This window comes from Carassius carassius, chromosome 10 (genome assembly GCF_963082965.1).
Source record: "Carassius carassius chromosome 10, fCarCar2.1, whole genome shotgun sequence".
In the NCBI taxonomy this organism is placed as follows: domain Eukaryota; kingdom Metazoa; phylum Chordata; class Actinopteri; order Cypriniformes; family Cyprinidae; genus Carassius; species Carassius carassius.
In genome coordinates, this window is record NC_081764.1 from 23316440 (window position 1) to 23332819 (window position 16380).

General features: G+C 36.3%; 1 protein-coding gene across 1 annotated transcript in view; it reads left to right on the top strand.

Annotated features, from left to right (window-relative positions):
- ube2o (ubiquitin-conjugating enzyme E2O) overlaps nt 1-16380 on the top strand; it is a 79445-nt gene that overhangs the window by 52711 nt on the left and 10354 nt on the right. The window contains exons 8-15 of the mRNA XM_059560557.1: nt 7568-7718; nt 9575-9671; nt 9861-10203; nt 13476-13630; nt 13827-13939; nt 14019-14141; nt 15581-15670; nt 15776-16046. Coding sequence (XP_059416540.1) covers nt 7568-7718; nt 9575-9671; nt 9861-10203; nt 13476-13630; nt 13827-13939; nt 14019-14141; nt 15581-15670; nt 15776-16046 — 1343 coding nt within the window. The remainder of the gene's footprint in view (nt 1-7567; nt 7719-9574; nt 9672-9860; nt 10204-13475; nt 13631-13826; nt 13940-14018; nt 14142-15580; nt 15671-15775; nt 16047-16380) is intronic.

The window sequence follows — 16380 nt, forward strand, 5'->3', positions numbered from 1 at the left end:
CAGTTTAACCCTTTTCTTGTCATATTTTATTACCAATTTCTAAACTATAACAAAGAAACTGTGATAATGTGAGAAATTTTGAAGGTGTCTGAATACATTTTGGTTTGACGGTGTATTTTATTTTACAGTGAAGACTATGCAGTGCTATTTTAAATTAGTTTCTGGACACCTACAAACTTAAAAAAAAAGTAAACATTGTGTAAATAGCACAAATAAATAAATAGAACGAACATACAGTAAATATTAAACAATTTCAAACAGGGCCCACTGTACAACCTGCACCAGGACCCCTCTAACCCCAGCTACGGCCCCTGGTTAAGGTATCAAGACAGAGCAATGCACTGTGTGTACTGTAAGAAATAAAACAAGAAGGCATTTGGTTTAAAAGATGGCAAGTAAAATAAAAAGCACATCTGAATGCAATACAGTTTCATTGTTATCCAGAGCAGCTTACTATAAAACATTTGTGCGACCAAATCATGTTTTGCGCCAGTAACTGAAAAAGTTAGTCGTGCAAGTGCCACCAGTAAAAAAGGTTACTGTAGTTCCCTGAAAACACAACTTTAATAAAGATTCATCTATATTTAATATATTTTATATCTTATTCTATTTGTAACTTTGTTCTGATTTATTTGTCTGTGCTCATAATTTATTTGTTCTTAATTTATAACTGATGGTTCACAAAAAAAACAAACAAACAAACAAAAACCTTTATTAGTTATGTTAAGAGACGTTGATCCATGGTTGCAAACTATTCTGTGCATTTTCATGTTTTTGTTCAGTCCTGAGTTATGCTTGTGAATCCTCTCATTATAACAAAACTTTGTAAGACTGTGATAAACTAAGAGGGGTTGGAACTTTTTGATTTATTGTATAGGGAACGCTTTTTGTGTATAAAAATGGGCCCATATAAAACTTATGTTTGGGCAGATTTAATTATCAGTAGCTCATATTTAGGCGATAACATGTAGTTTTATATGGCAGTAGTAATGTAATGAGCTGGATATTTGTTCATTTCCTTCGTGAAAATCTCTATGTACAGTAGGGCTGCATGATATTGGGAAAAAATGACATTGCAATATTTTATTTTTCTGCGATATATATTGCGATATGAAATCTAATCAATTTTTTTCTTACAAACAAAAATGGGGTGAGCACACTTACATTCTCATTTTAAATGATTTAAACATCGACACCATTGTGTCAATTGATTAATATGCGTGAGGGAGAGAGAGCAAGACAGCTCTCGTGTTGTTTGAAGACGGTCTCTCTCTCTCTCTCTCGCGCTCTCTCTCTCTCTCTCGCGCTCTCTCTCTCTCTCTCTCTCTCTCTCTCGCTCTCTCTCTCGTGCTTTCTCTCTCTCACGCTCTCTCACGCCAGCTCACTCTTTCTCTCTCTCGCGCGTTCTCTCTCTCTGCCCTGTCAAAACTTTCACTCTATGATGGTTAAGCTGTGCAATTAATCCGCGAATCACATTCGTCAAGGGCCGGGGAGCAGCTGGCCCGTACAGTTAATGAATAACGGATCAACTACGACAACCTACGTCGCACATCCTGCGATGTGACTATCGTGGAGTCGTACATTGTGATATCGATGCTTAAACGACACATCGTGCAGCCCTAATGTACAGAAAACATCTATAGTTAATGTACAGTAGGTGGCCAGCCTATCTGTGCCTTACCGCTCCGGCACTGCGGCGGTAACTGTAATTCAGTCGCGTGTTAAAATCATTCGCGAAACTACCGCCAGGTGGCGCAAAAATATGCTACTAATGAAATATAAGCTATATTTTAATGTTTTTATGTGAATTTTTTTTCTTCATATATTATTTTCAGACATGAGCAGACTGGCATAAGCATTTAACGAACGCATACAAGCGCGCACTTTGGCAGAATTCAATTCAAATAGTCATCAACAGCCATTAGGTAAATTGCCTTTAAGGTAAAATTGCGCATCAGAATGGACAAATTTGTTTTTTAAGGGAGAAAAAAAAGAAATTAAAAAAATGCCAGTGAATGAACATGTACAAACTGTGAATAGTCGCAGTATCCGTATTGAAGGAGAAGTGCTGGATTTTCGTTTTTTTTTGCCCCGCAACTCACTTGAAGAAGTTCAGGCAAATAAAAAAAACCATACACTACGTAGCAATCCTTAATTGAAGAAATGTGGCAAAACATCTCTGGAGAGAACCTCATATTATTAAATTCAAAAGTGCTTTCCATATTTGGATCAAAATAGGCTACATTTGTGAACGCACATTTTCTGAAATGTTGCGCGTCAGGTCAGCAGGCTTCAAAAGCAAAATTGCACATGTGCAGGCAGTGTGAAGAAGCTCATTGCTACTCGAACTTGTGCAATCCGTCAATAAAAGAATATAAAGACAGTCAGATGTGCAATAATTCTGGGCAATTGCAGAGCGGACCATCAGCCTGCGCATTCTGAAGTATAAATTGAAGAAGTCTGCATCCGCGCTGGCAGTGTACGCGTCCGGATTGCTCATGCGGAAAGTATAACACAGGCGTTACAATCGCAACTTCTTTGTGTTACTCCTTTCAAGCTGAATCTCACAAAATTGGTCGGCTCCCGACAGCATCAGCATCAGGTGTTTTATTTATGGGGAGTAGAATTGTTTATTTCAATGAATGTAATAGATTATATATCATAATAGTTAGGCTATAATATTATAAATCAGGTTGGTTTGTATTGCTGACGTAATATGTAAATTATATGCGACTTGCACTTAGACCATAGTGCGGCCCGCTGGAAAAAAAGGTTGAGAACCACTAGGTTGCTGTCCCATTTTATACAGGAATTGTTCATTTTAAAAAATCTAATTATATTGTTAGTTCTAATTATATTGTTAACACAAGTTCATTTAGAACTTTTTTTTACTTATAAACTCCTTGAGAATTTAAAGTTAGTTTAATAGTATTTAAATTCAAGTTTTAAAAAAAAGTTTTTAATTGCTTAAATTATTTTTATTAATTAATAATATGGTATCATGTTTATTATTCTAAAAAATACGTGTTTATTCTTTAAGAAAACAAGGGAAAAAATAAGGGACAATCCGAATATTTGTTTTGCTTTACCTATTTATGTAGGCTACAATTATTCATAAAAATAATAAAATAATGTCATTAAAAATACCATTGGCCTGAGTAATTTTGACCTTTATAATTGTGACTTTAAAGATTAGTCATTTAGGTGGTAAAAATACTGTGAAATTAATAGTGGCATGGATTTTAGAGCATAAGAACTGAAGGTTTATTAAACATTAGCCAATAAAGCATTTTTTTTAAACAACGGAACTTAAAGTTGTGAACTAAAATATTATTTCAACCATACAGCATGTGAATAAATAAAATGCATACTTTTCATAACATTTCATTATTCATAAAATGCATAACGTTTCTGGTGTTTGGATTTGTACTTCAATATAATGAGCTCCAAGTTTAAGAATAGCCCTAGACTCGTTTCTCTATCTCTCTCTCTCTCTCTCTCTCTCTCTCTTTAACAGCATTAGCTCAATGAAATACGTCTTACTTCCGTTAGAATGAATGATTTCCTGCCTTGCTAAATGTTGGGCTCATGATCAATAAGTTGTATTCGCCTCTATCTGATTCAGTAAAGTCAAACCGCAGACAGTGAAGCTGCATCACTGAGCGCGAGTCCCGTGCGCTGTGAGGCGGGAACAGAGGATTCCGCTTGGTCTTAAAGCCTTCCGCAAACAACCACGATCACAAATAACAATGATTTTCGTAAATTAATGATTAATTATTAATTGATGATTTGTTATTATTATGGTCTTGTGAAAATAATAATATGGGCTGCGAGAAAATTATGAATACAAAGAGTAGTGCTGCTGAGTGCAGGCATGTTTCAGCCCAGTAACACACCATTCCTCAGAGCCAAAACACAGACCGAATTCTGTTCAGCTGGAGGGGGTTGGGTTTTGGGTAGTTATTCATGGCTTGTGGGGGTCGAGATAAAGGTGTGAATTGCTCTTTCATATGGACAGTGTCTTATGAGGCTTTCACTTGCTGAACTGGTTTATATAGGACTGTTGTTTTGGTTATATTCACAGTGCTGGCTCTCTCTGATGAGAGAAATGCAACATTCACAGATTACACAATTCGTTTTCGTTTAAAAAACATTTCAAGCTTTCTGTAGATATATTTTTAATGTATGTGAGACACCACGATATTATGTTAATTAAAAAATTATACATTCATTATCATGAAAAAATTAAAGTGATGAGACGGCGCCTCCCTGTCATTAATGCACATTAATAATTTTTGCACAAACACTTGAATATGAGCTTTGTGGTTTTCACCTGCTCCAAGAGCGCTCCATCACGAGTACAATTCATGCCAACAGCCATATAACTGCATATTCAGCAAGAATTCATGTTAAACATATTTAGCTTGATCAGAAGGTTACAATGACTGCAAGAGTTGAGCGGGATGTTAAAAGTTTGTTTGTTTCTTTTACTTATTATTTTCGGGTTAAAGCATGATTTAAACAGATTCACACTCAATCGCTTTTGCAATAATGCGTTCAAACAAATGTAATCTTACAGTGCTACTACATTATCAGCATGCTATCTGATTTTGAAATCTTCAAGAAGTTAATCGATCTGTTTAGATAAAATAACTGACAAAAATGTACTGTTATTTTCATCACAAACAAAATTTTCACAGCAGAAAGCAGCAATTAAAGATGTAATGCTTACAATGTTATTAGTTTGGCATGTGATATAGGGGAAAAAGTTTACACATAGCTTAAGCCACTTTGAAACTCTCCTGTTATTTTTTTATTATTATTATTTTATTTGCTATGTTATGAACATAACATTTCAAACATACTTAAATACTTTATCCATGGAGTGAAGGCGGAGCATGTTTCTGGTATCAGTGCGCGCGGAGGGGAAGTTGTTTCTGCTCACAGACTCTGCTGCGAGTGAGAGAGACGTTTCACTTGACGAAATGAAGACCGCGGGAACACAAGCACAGCACATCCACAAGCTTTACTTTTGTAGGTCGCATGGCAGTAAATAATTCGATAATATGACCATGCAGTCAATACAGATATTTAATAAAAACATCAAAACAAGTAAAATAAATGTAAAATGTAAAACGATGTAAAATAAAACAATTAAAACGCACGCCAGGTCTACACCGGACACAAGTGGAACGATCCAACAAAAGAAAGCAGAACCCAGTGATGGATACACTGGACACGATCCCCATCAGTGAACTGATGCTCGTTCTGTTTATGACAAAATGTTCTGACACTGCGTTCAGATGATTTGACACTATAGTGTGATGTCATCAAGTTTAGACACACTTTTCGCTGTAGGGCACAGATGACAACTCTCGCGTCCGGTGTAGACACACAGAAAGTCGCTGCTCTATTTACAAATAAGTTCTAAAAAAAAAAAAAATCTAAACCAGTGGCATAACGAGATGGAAATATAAACCAGAAAATATATTAACAGGTCCTCCGTCCATGACACTGACTCACTGCGGAGCTGGCAGTTTTAATCTGAACAGCTCTTAAAACTGAGTGGATGGTTAGATGCATGATGGGCTAGTATTAAAAAAATAATAATAATAAAATAAAGTTCTTTCCAGCATTTAGGTATAACAGTACTGTTTTTTTTTTAAATCATCTTGTTGCAGTTATAAATTTGACTGCTAAATGAATGATAAAGAACTATATTAAAACTTGTTTTGTAAAATTTCTTCGTCATTTGAATATTGATTTAAAAATCGGTTTAAATCATAAATCAAATTTTTTTTCTAAAATAAAAAAAAAATGGGATTTTTTTTTTTAGGCCATATGATATTACCCTACTTTAAAAGCAAGTAAAGAAGGTTCCCTTTAAAATCACTTAAGTTGTCAATTACTAAAGCTTTTTTTTACATCGTGTGAATGTTGTTGATTATAATGAGAGAACTTGAGTTTAATCTTGAGGACGTTTTATTAATTCTTTAGAGTTTCAAAGATTTAATCGTGCCGGTTTAATTTTATTCGTTTATTGTTTTAGGCAAATTAGGCCTAAATAATGGGAACGAAATTATACAGTGCTTCACATTTAAACATGCAACAATTTCTTAATCAGTTTACAGACAAATGTCTTTTTCCCAATAAGTTATGTCAAAATAAAGGACAGGTAACGAATAACAAAAATGCATGTTTTATTAAAGGAAAAAATATATTTATATTTAAAATATAAATTAAAATATAGGCATAATATATTAAAATATTGACATTTTGCATATTAATCCATGTAGCCTACCCCCCTAAAATAGGCTACCACTTTTAATGCTCCGATGCAAAGTAAACCACAATTTCTTTTGAATAATATAACGCATAATATAATATAAATAATACTGCACACCTTTTAAATGTGTCAAATCTAAAATATGGTTTAATACCATGTAGCTTAGAAAATATATGCAACAGACTCAGGCACAGGCTTGACATTTATCCTGCTTGAATTCGTTCAAAAAAATGCACATAACTTCATAAATACCAAACTGTCATCTGTGAATATTAAATATATTAAATATTTAAACTATAGTGTTTTTCTTTCATTTTCCATGACTGAAGCAGTCAAATGTAACACGTCAGCGAGGCAAAACTGACGTCTATTTGTGAAAATGTGCTTTGATGCGCTTGTTTAATAACTTGTGGTTAAAGCGCCACTCAGAGGTCAAAAGCTGCAAATGCACTTTACAAACGCCGCAGCGGCGGTACCCGCGGCGGTAAAAGAGGCGTTTTCGATGTCTACTTAATGTACATGGGCTTCATCCAATATACTTGTGCATCTGTTGATTTTATCTTATGTGTGGATTATTTGGTATTATTTAAAAAACAAGCATGGACTCTGATGAGAATCTCTGGTTTCAACAGCTCTGATAAATAATAATCATGATACAAGGCTGGCTAATGTTAACTTTATTGACATGGGATGAAGGGGGTGGGTGTTATGGAGGTTGTCGACCCACCGGCAGAAACATAAATTGGCACCTGTGGTTATGCTACTAGTGTTTGCTGTGGTATCAAAGAAGTACTTTAAGTTTTCTTTAAATAATAAGTGTTCTTTGAATAAAAAAAAAAAAAAAACGTTTTTCTCATCTGGAAAATTATCCGATTCGTGACTTAAAATCCTTAATATGATCCGTACTGTGAGTTTTGTGATCTGTTTCACCCCTGCTCTCTTGAATTATTATTTTGAAGAAAAATACAATCATGGAAGTTCTTTGTCTGCTGAAGAAATTCAGCTAATGTTTTTTTTATTTGAGCTAACTAAATTCATTTTGAGCTACCAAAATATGAAGAATGCCTGTCTGAAGGGCTACCAGGGAATTTTGAACATTTTCAAGCCCTGAATTGACAACTCTTTTTGTAGCACACCTCAATACTCAAGTGCACAGGAAACTTTAAAATGCTTTAAAGTATGATTTACTTAAGCAACAACTTGTCTGAGTGCTGTGTATTAGATTGTTTCTCTAGATTCACTCATTCACATTCACTCATTTTCTCATTGATTTATGTTCAGGGTGAAGCGACTAGGCTACTTCGATCATACTCAAAGGCAGCTTGGAGAGAGAGCCTTGTATGTGTTTCCTGCCAAGAGCGAAACTACACGGATCACCTGTGAGGGGCCAGAGGGGGCATCTGCTCATCCTGAGGACCCTGTTGTTCGAAAGGTATAGTTGATTTGGCCATATCTGGTTTGTTTTTTTTGAAAAACATTCTTTGCTGTTAGTAGACATATATACATATAAAAATGCACTATATTATATATATATATATATATATATATATATATATATATATATATATATATATATATATATATATATATATATATATATATATAAACAATATAATTATAGGTTTCTTCAGCAGATGATGCCGTATAAAATTATAAACACTGTTTACTCCATTTGCATCTTTGTTCTGTTATGCTATTTCTTGAAATTTATCTTTTTATGGACTGCATATCTATCTTGAATTATTTCTTGAAAACTCGAAACAATTTCTATTTAATTAAAAACATGAGTATAGTTTACAGGGGTCATATGATGCTGCTAAAAAGACAATTATTTTGTGTATTTGGTGTAATGCATTGTGTTTATGCGGTTTAAGGTTCTAAAAACACATTATTTTCCATATAATGTACATCATTGTTTCTCCTCTATGCCCTGCCTTCTAAAACGTGTCGAATTTACAGTGCTCATCTTTCTGAAAAAGCGAGGTGTGCTCTGATTGGCCAGCTATCCAGTGCGTTGCGATTGGCCGAATGCCTCAGGTGTGTGACAGAAATGTTACGTCCCTTAACATACCATCTCCCAGGCCAGCAGCACAAGACTCAGTCTAGCTGTTCTGCTCGTGCACATCCCTTTATTGGTTCTCTTTTAGCAGTTCAGTCAATGTACTGTTAGGAGTAACTGAATAACTCAGGATATTGGTTTATTTCACGTTAGAGGGGGAGTGTAAGGCAGGTTATTTTATAAACCAAATAACAAAGTAATTTGTGGATTAGTGCTTACTGGAGATGTGAACCCTTTCAAATGATTCAGTTCGATTTGGTGAACTGGTTCGACCAGTTCACTAAGATCCGGATAAATAGAAAGATTCGTTCGTGATCCAGACATCAGACAAGACAAAACCAATAAAACCCATTACAAATGAGGCGTTTGTTGCATCCAGTGGGGACACAATTACTGATTATAATGACTTACACTGTCTTTTTAAGCACTGTGTTGTGCTGCACTGCTTATCATGCTGCTTAAAAATTAAACCATGTCTGCATTTGTGATCTGAGAAAGAACAAGCCTACTCTACTGCTCAAATCTCACATATGAATAATCATTGGCAAATTATTCAATATAAAATATGTACTTACAGGCTATGTGTGAGACTTTGAAGCACCAGACTTTCCTTGCATAGTTTGAACTGCCCTACTTTATAGAAACCGCTTTTGTGCCACAGACACTTTGCATCATCATCCTCCATAAAATGCACACATCTGAATATTTGGGTTGGACTGTTCTGGAACGGTGTTGAAATTCAACTCAAATTATTTCTAGTCTTGTCCTCTTTTGGAAGACCAAAAAAAGTAGTTTTGCTTTCACAAGGAAACACACAGCGACTCCACAACGTGGTGCTGGCGGCAACAGTGAGAATAAAAGGTACACCTTCTTTCTTTGTATGAACATTTGGGCAGCGTTATGCAAATCTTCCCACTTAGTGACGTAGAGATGTGGGGGCATGTTAGAACGAGGCGTTTTATGGGGGTGTGGACGAGCCTTAACCTTTATAAAGAATATCTCTTTGGATTTGATACTTTAGTCTTTGCAACTTTACAGATCTTTTTTCATGCACCAAGAGCTTGTAACACTCCAATGAGAAAGGAAAAATTTAAATCATGTCATATGACCCCTTTAATCAGTTCATTGAAATTTGACTAACCTGGTGTTAGTCAAAACTAACTAGTTTTCTAAATGGAAAGAAATTGTGTTTTTCTTGCTTTTGATCATTATTATTTGTTCATTTTCAGTTAAAAAGAATGTTTAAAAAGGAAGTGGGAAAGAAAATTACAGAAAATGCAGACACCCAAAGTAACAATGCAACAGAGAAAATGGATGGCGCAGAAGGTACTGCACTTGTCATTGTCGTGTTGACCACAAACTGAGCTGAATTGTCAATAGTGTGCATGGTCCACATAACTTTTGCTTCACTGTGCTGTTTGAATAGGTATCTGATTATGCAACTTTTTTTCACTCTGTTTACCATTTTAAATGCTAAGAAATTGTCAAATTTTTTAAACATGTCTTATTCTCTAGGTGAAAAGAGATCAGTGCAGGAACAGGACTGTCCTGATGATAATTCTGTTCCATGCTACCCCAACAATGGTCCTGTTCCATACCAGGATGCCCTAGAGGAGGGAAAAGAGCCACTGGATGCTCTTCAGGGACAGTGGGCCCATTTGGGGGAACAAGAGTCAGATGAGGAGCCAGGGGATGATACAGATGATACAAGTTCTGTCACTTCCTCTGCCAGCTCAACAGCCTCACTGCAGAGTGGCCCAACCCGAAAAAAGAGCATCCCCCTCTCTATACGTAACCTAAAGAGAAAGCACAAGAAGAAGAGAACTAAGTTTTCACGCGAGTTTAAACCAGGAGACAGGTGAAAGAATCCACAAACAAATGTTTAATTGATTTCTGAGTTCAAAATGAAAATCTAAACCAGCTGTGTTGTGTATATAGTCCAATACCTGCAGAATTGCCCATGATATATCATATCCCTGGTAGAATGACCTGCCCAACTCAATCTGAGTAGCTGAGTAGTCCTTAGCAGTGCTTTAAGTGGCCAAAAAGAGGTGCTGGTACTCTATTATAGGCTTTTTTTTTATATATATTTTTTTTGATGACTCCCCTCATCCCCTGAGGTAACAACAACTATATTGAAGGGGTTTTATATACAGCAGTCAACAGACGACCTTATAAAAAATAATAAATCCTTTTATTAGTTTGTGGATTTGCTTGAGCTAGAGCTACTGAACATAAATAAAATGTGCAAAAGGATTTTGAAAAAATACCTTTAGAAAGATCTACTGCATTACTTCATTAGCTTGCGTCTGACCTGCAGCGATATCATTCTGGCTTGGTGGGGTGTCAGCCAGCGAGTCATCTGATTCTGACCGTGTTCTTTCAGTACTTGGAGTCTGAAGCCAGGAGAGCATATTAAGTGTTGTTCACTGTATTTGTATTTTTACCGAGCCCAGCGTGCGCGTTTCACACACCCTCTCCGGCCATGTTGAGTTTGTTGACACTGACAGCAGCAAAAGCGACGCATGTGCTTTTCACTTGTAAAACTCAAGGGTGTATGGGTAATGTAGTCTCTGCTCTCAGTGGGATGAATTAGGAAGCGTGCATTGTGAAGGGCGCTCTGAAAAGCGGCAGCGCAGGCAAAGGATTAAAACCTCTACTAAAACAGATGTCCAAATAAGCGTACCAGTACGCTAAAAGCACGTTCTGGGCGCACGGATAGGTGGCGGTACACTCGAGCTATATTTGGAAGTGTCGGCACTGAGTAACGGTGCGTACCGGCCCACTTAAAGCACTGGTCCTTAGCCATCTTCAAGAATCAGCTTATTAAAGAAAATATTTATGGGAAGCACTGGCATCTCATAAATATTTTCTTGCAGATATGTAATATACTGCGGTGGTAGCTGTGTGGAAAATCCTCCTATTACCCACGGCACAAAAATGGTCTACTACATGTGACAAATAACAAATAATGTGTTATTTTTAACTATATTTTAATTTTGAAATAAATTGAAATAAATTTAATTGCATAAGGTACTGTTACATTTAATCACATACTAATAGTATGCATTATAATATGCATTGTAAATTATGCAAAATTACAGCATTTAAATGGTAGAGTTCTGCTTACTTTGTCATAAGTGTCTCTCTCAGTGAATGGGACACAGATTTTAGTAGTAAAATCTCTATATTGAATAATATGTCATATAATGTTCTTAGTCTTTTCTTCCTGTGGGGAAGCATTCCAGCCAGAAATAGTTTAATATGAATGAAATGAAAATTAAATTAAATACAATTAATTGTGTTACCAAAATATCAATAATGCCCAGAAAATAAGAAGACAAAAAAAAAAAAACTTTAAATCAAAAAACACTGGGACTCTTATTTTAAAATGTCTATACTATTGCTGGCTGATCCTTTAAGATATGAGAAAAGATATGCATTCTTACAACCGTCTGAAACATACTATATAAAGGTCATAAAGTAGAAATTGTCATAGTTCATAAAACCGAGTGCATAAGCAATTACTTAGCATAAATGTGCACTATTCATTGATTGTGGATCACTTTGAAACAGTCTGAAGCGCTGTTGTGCTAGACTGTTGAAAGCACAACAGCTCCGCCTTATTACAGTTCGCGCACATCTATTTTTATTTGCATCGGCACTGTCAAGCCCTGTCTTTGTCTATGAAATATCCGCCGCGTCTCTGCAGTGCAGCGCACATGGGGACGTCAGCGGGAGTAAACAGTTCTCGCGCACACAATAAAAAAAAGGGAGAGGAGACATTTTCCACTAGTTAATCGATCGCGGATGGTTTCATTATTTTGGGCAGATAAAAATAATAAAAGCAAAAATGTTTCTCTATATATACTCCATATAATCTGCTGCACAAGAAGAGACTTTGAAAGTGTGAACACCCAACACAACCATGCTGCTAATGCAGGAGATGTGTATAAAATGTGTTATTTCAACATTTTGAGTAAAAAACACTGTAGTAAAATAATCTGAAAGTAAATTAATGTGAAGAGAGTAAGGCTAAGCTTGAAATAGTAAAATGGAAATATATGTATTTCCAAAAGTCACACTTTTTTTCATAGTTTGGCTGGTCCTGCGACTTATAGTCAGGTGCGACTTATCAAAATCAAAATTAATTTGACATAAGATAAATGAACCAAGAGAAAACATTACCGTCTACAGCCGCGAGAGGGCGCTATATGCTGCTCATTGCTCCTGTAGCCTACACTGAAAACATAGAGCGCTCTCTCGTGGCTGTAGACGGTAATGGTTTCTCTTGGTTCTAAATAAATGCGACTTACAGTCCAGTGCGACTTATACATGTATTTTTCCTCATCATGATGTATTTTTGGACTGATGCGACTTATACTCAGGTGCGACTTATAGTCTGAAAAATACGGTATATATTGGTCCAGTTTTGCACTATGTACGACTTCTAAGAACCATGACTTTTTAATGAATTAGTCAAATTGAGTCATAGGCAAGCTGTCTTAAAGTCATTCTCTAAACTGCAGGCCATTAATTTTGGTAATAAATTCACTAATAAATGTACAGTTATAATGTGCAGTTAAGCATGATTAATCAAAGAATTAAGTTGGATTGCAACCAAAATTCTTAAAATTACAATCTCACAAAAGTTGTTACGATTCCCAGCCTATATTGAGCATGTTGTTTTGTTGTTGATGCAATTAACATTTTGATGTGCATGCAGTGAGACTAGGGACAATATAATGAAACCTTGCTAAGCTCTATGTGGAATCACCTGTCTGTCATAGTATGGAGAATGACTCAGTAGATGTGTGATGTTATATCTCATTGTCCTTTAGAAAATGTTCTTGATGTGAATGTTTAGTATCTATGTCATTTTCTTTCCAGCTCACTGGGAGAGAGGCAAATTTACATCATATTAAGGAAATACCACAAATGACACTTCCTTTTTAATAGTAGTAATAAAGACATCATATACCTGTTAATTTTTTAAAGACCATACAAATTAGATGATCAAATATTATAAGACCCATCTAAAGTTTCAGAATATTTCATATTATATTTCTGTCAAATGAAATAAGATGGCAGTTAAATAGACTCTTAAATGGTGTGTCTGTTTGTGCATAGGGTGGCAGTTGAGGTTGTCTCCACTGTAACCTCTGCAGATGTAATGTGGAAGGATGGTAGATTAGAGACAGGGATCCGCTCCAATGACCTGATCCCTATCCAGCACCTGGACAACCATGAGTTCTGCCCTGGAGACTACGTTGTAGACAAACGATGTAGGTTCTCTTTTTTAACACCATTGTGCAATTTTCAATATGGGTTTTGATTTGCATGTTTCATAGTCTTATTTAGTGGAGCAGTCCTTATTTGGTTGTTTACAGTTGACTTGGCAATTATATCTTTTAGTCACAACAAGTGATTAGATCTAGCTTTTTACTCACTTGAAATAAACTTTGATTGTTGTTCCTGCAGCCCAGGCGTTTCAGGATCCAGGCATCTATGGAGTGATTCAGTCAGGTGACCATAAGGCCAGAACCTGTGTAGTTAAGTGGGTAAAACTTAATGCTGCAGACGACAATGTTGAGGTATTTTTGTTTTTAGCATTAAGAGGTGTTTGGGATTTTCTGTTATCATATTATTTAACAAATAATCTTGTAAATGTAGGTGACTGGGGAAGAGGAGGACGTTAGTGTTTATGACATTGCAGATCATCCAGATTTCCATTTCCACACAACGGATATTGTCATAAGGATTGGCAACTCTGACACAGAAGACTGTGAAAATGAGGTACAAAACTAGTTTTGCATTTAAAGGTTTAGTTCACCCAAAAATGAAAATTAGCCCATAGATTACTCGCCTTGAAGTCATGCTAGTTATATATGACTTTCTTCTGTCATACGAATCCAGTCTGAGTTATTTTAAAAATTGTCTTTGATCTTTCAAGCTGTTTGATGCAACTCAGCGATTGTTGCACGCCATTGGTCCATGAGAAGTTTAATAGAAAATGCATCCATTAAAAAAAGTGTCTCACATGGCTCTGGGGAGTGAACAAAGGCCTTCTGTAGCGAATCGATGCGTTTTTGTAAGAAAAATGTCAATATTCAAGACATAATAATCACTTTAATCTAGCTTGCGCTCACTGTTGTAAAACGGAAGCCATTCCGGGGAAATGACATATGAGGTCAGCGTTGCGCATGCACTGGTGAATCTTGTGAAAACCAATGTTTGTTAACAGGAGCAAAGAAAGCAAAGTTTCCTTACTTGAGCAAAGGAAAACCATTCTCTTCTTGGCTTATATCAAAATACTCTGATATTGTTCTTTACAAATCCTCGTTTTGTACTTCTAATTATTGATCATTGTTTTGTTTTGATCTCTCCGCTGCATTTCTGCATGCTTAACTCTGAGCGGCACATGCACAAAGCTGACCTCATACGTCATTCCACAGGAACTGCTTCGTTTACAACTGTGAGCGCAAGCTAGATTAAAGTGATTATTTTTTGAATATGGATATTTTTCTTACAAAAAGGCACCGATTCGCTACAGGTGGCCTTTGTTTACCCCCCAGAGGCATGTGCATGTGCACTTTAATATATTTTAATGTTACACCACCTTTTGTAAATTTAGGGATGCACGATAAATATCGGCTGATATTTAATGTACATCTTGTCAGTAAAACCCGTTCTGTAATCAGCGGTAAATCTCTACATGTGCGTGATTTCAAGTGGAGCAGCATTTATTACACAGAACGGTTGTTAACTGACAAGCTGCGCCAAACATGTCAGTGAACAACGGCTCTGTGTAGTAAATGCTGCTCCATGTGAAATCACGCACATGTAGAGATTTACTGCTGATTACAGAACCGGTACGTGGTACTCCAGGTTACATCAGCAACATGCCCGTGGATACTGCAGACTAGCGGTTTGCATGTGTACTGCACGTTGACACAGACAATGATGCAGTAGTATACATGGAAACTGACGCATAGCCTACAACGTAGGTCCGACACAAAAATATAAATCAGCATTTAATTTTCATTTTTGGCTAAACTAACCCTTTAAGAGAGCATTTCCTGACTTAACAAGTACATTGTTTTTTATGCGGACAGTATGTCTTGGTGTCTCTAAAGGTAGTTAGATAGTTCTATAGTTAGATTGTTATTTGAATTTTTTGTTCTTTGGTTTTCATTCTCCTTTTGATCTAATACCTTGCCTCAACTGTGCTATAGAGATCTGTTGGGCAAGTGTGCAGGGTGGATCTGAGCAGTAAAGTGGAGGTTGTGTGGGCTGATAATTCTAAGACAATTGTCCTGCCACAGGTATGCACCAGTTTACTCAAACTGATGTAATGATCTTGCTACTGTAAAAGCACACATCCACCTATAGGCCCTCAAACTAACACTTGTTTATTCTTTCTCTCTCAGCACTTGTATAATGTCGAGTCTGAGATTGAAGAAACATATTATGACTCTGCTGAGGGCAGCAGTAGTGATGCCTCATCTGAAGAATGGGAAGATGAGAGTGATAGCTGGGAGACAGATAATGGACAAGTGGAAGAGGAACCAGGTGCTGGGGAAACCATCACAGACTCCTTCCCCATTACAGGTGCCACTGCTGATGGTAAAACCCATGGCGTGCATGCCTCCACAACTACAGACTCACCAGGAGCTCTCCCCACTCCTGAACTTCCTGGAGGTATTGAATTCTCTTACAGTTATATTTGCAGAATTAAGTATCAGATAAAATGTTCTCTTTGGTGCATTGACATTAAATACATCACATTCACATTACAAAAGAAACAAAAGGGATAGATGCCAAACGTCCAGAAGTGCCCAGCAATAAATACCTCACAGAGTATTTATGCATTTTACAGGGTTTCCGTGGGGTCTTAAAAAGTCTTAAGTTTAGTTGTATCAAATTTAAAGCCTTAAAGAGTTTTAAATTGTATAAGAAAGTCTTAATTATGATATCAAGAGGTCTTGATAAAAATTTGGGTACGGAAAGACTAGAATTGAAATAAGAATGTTGC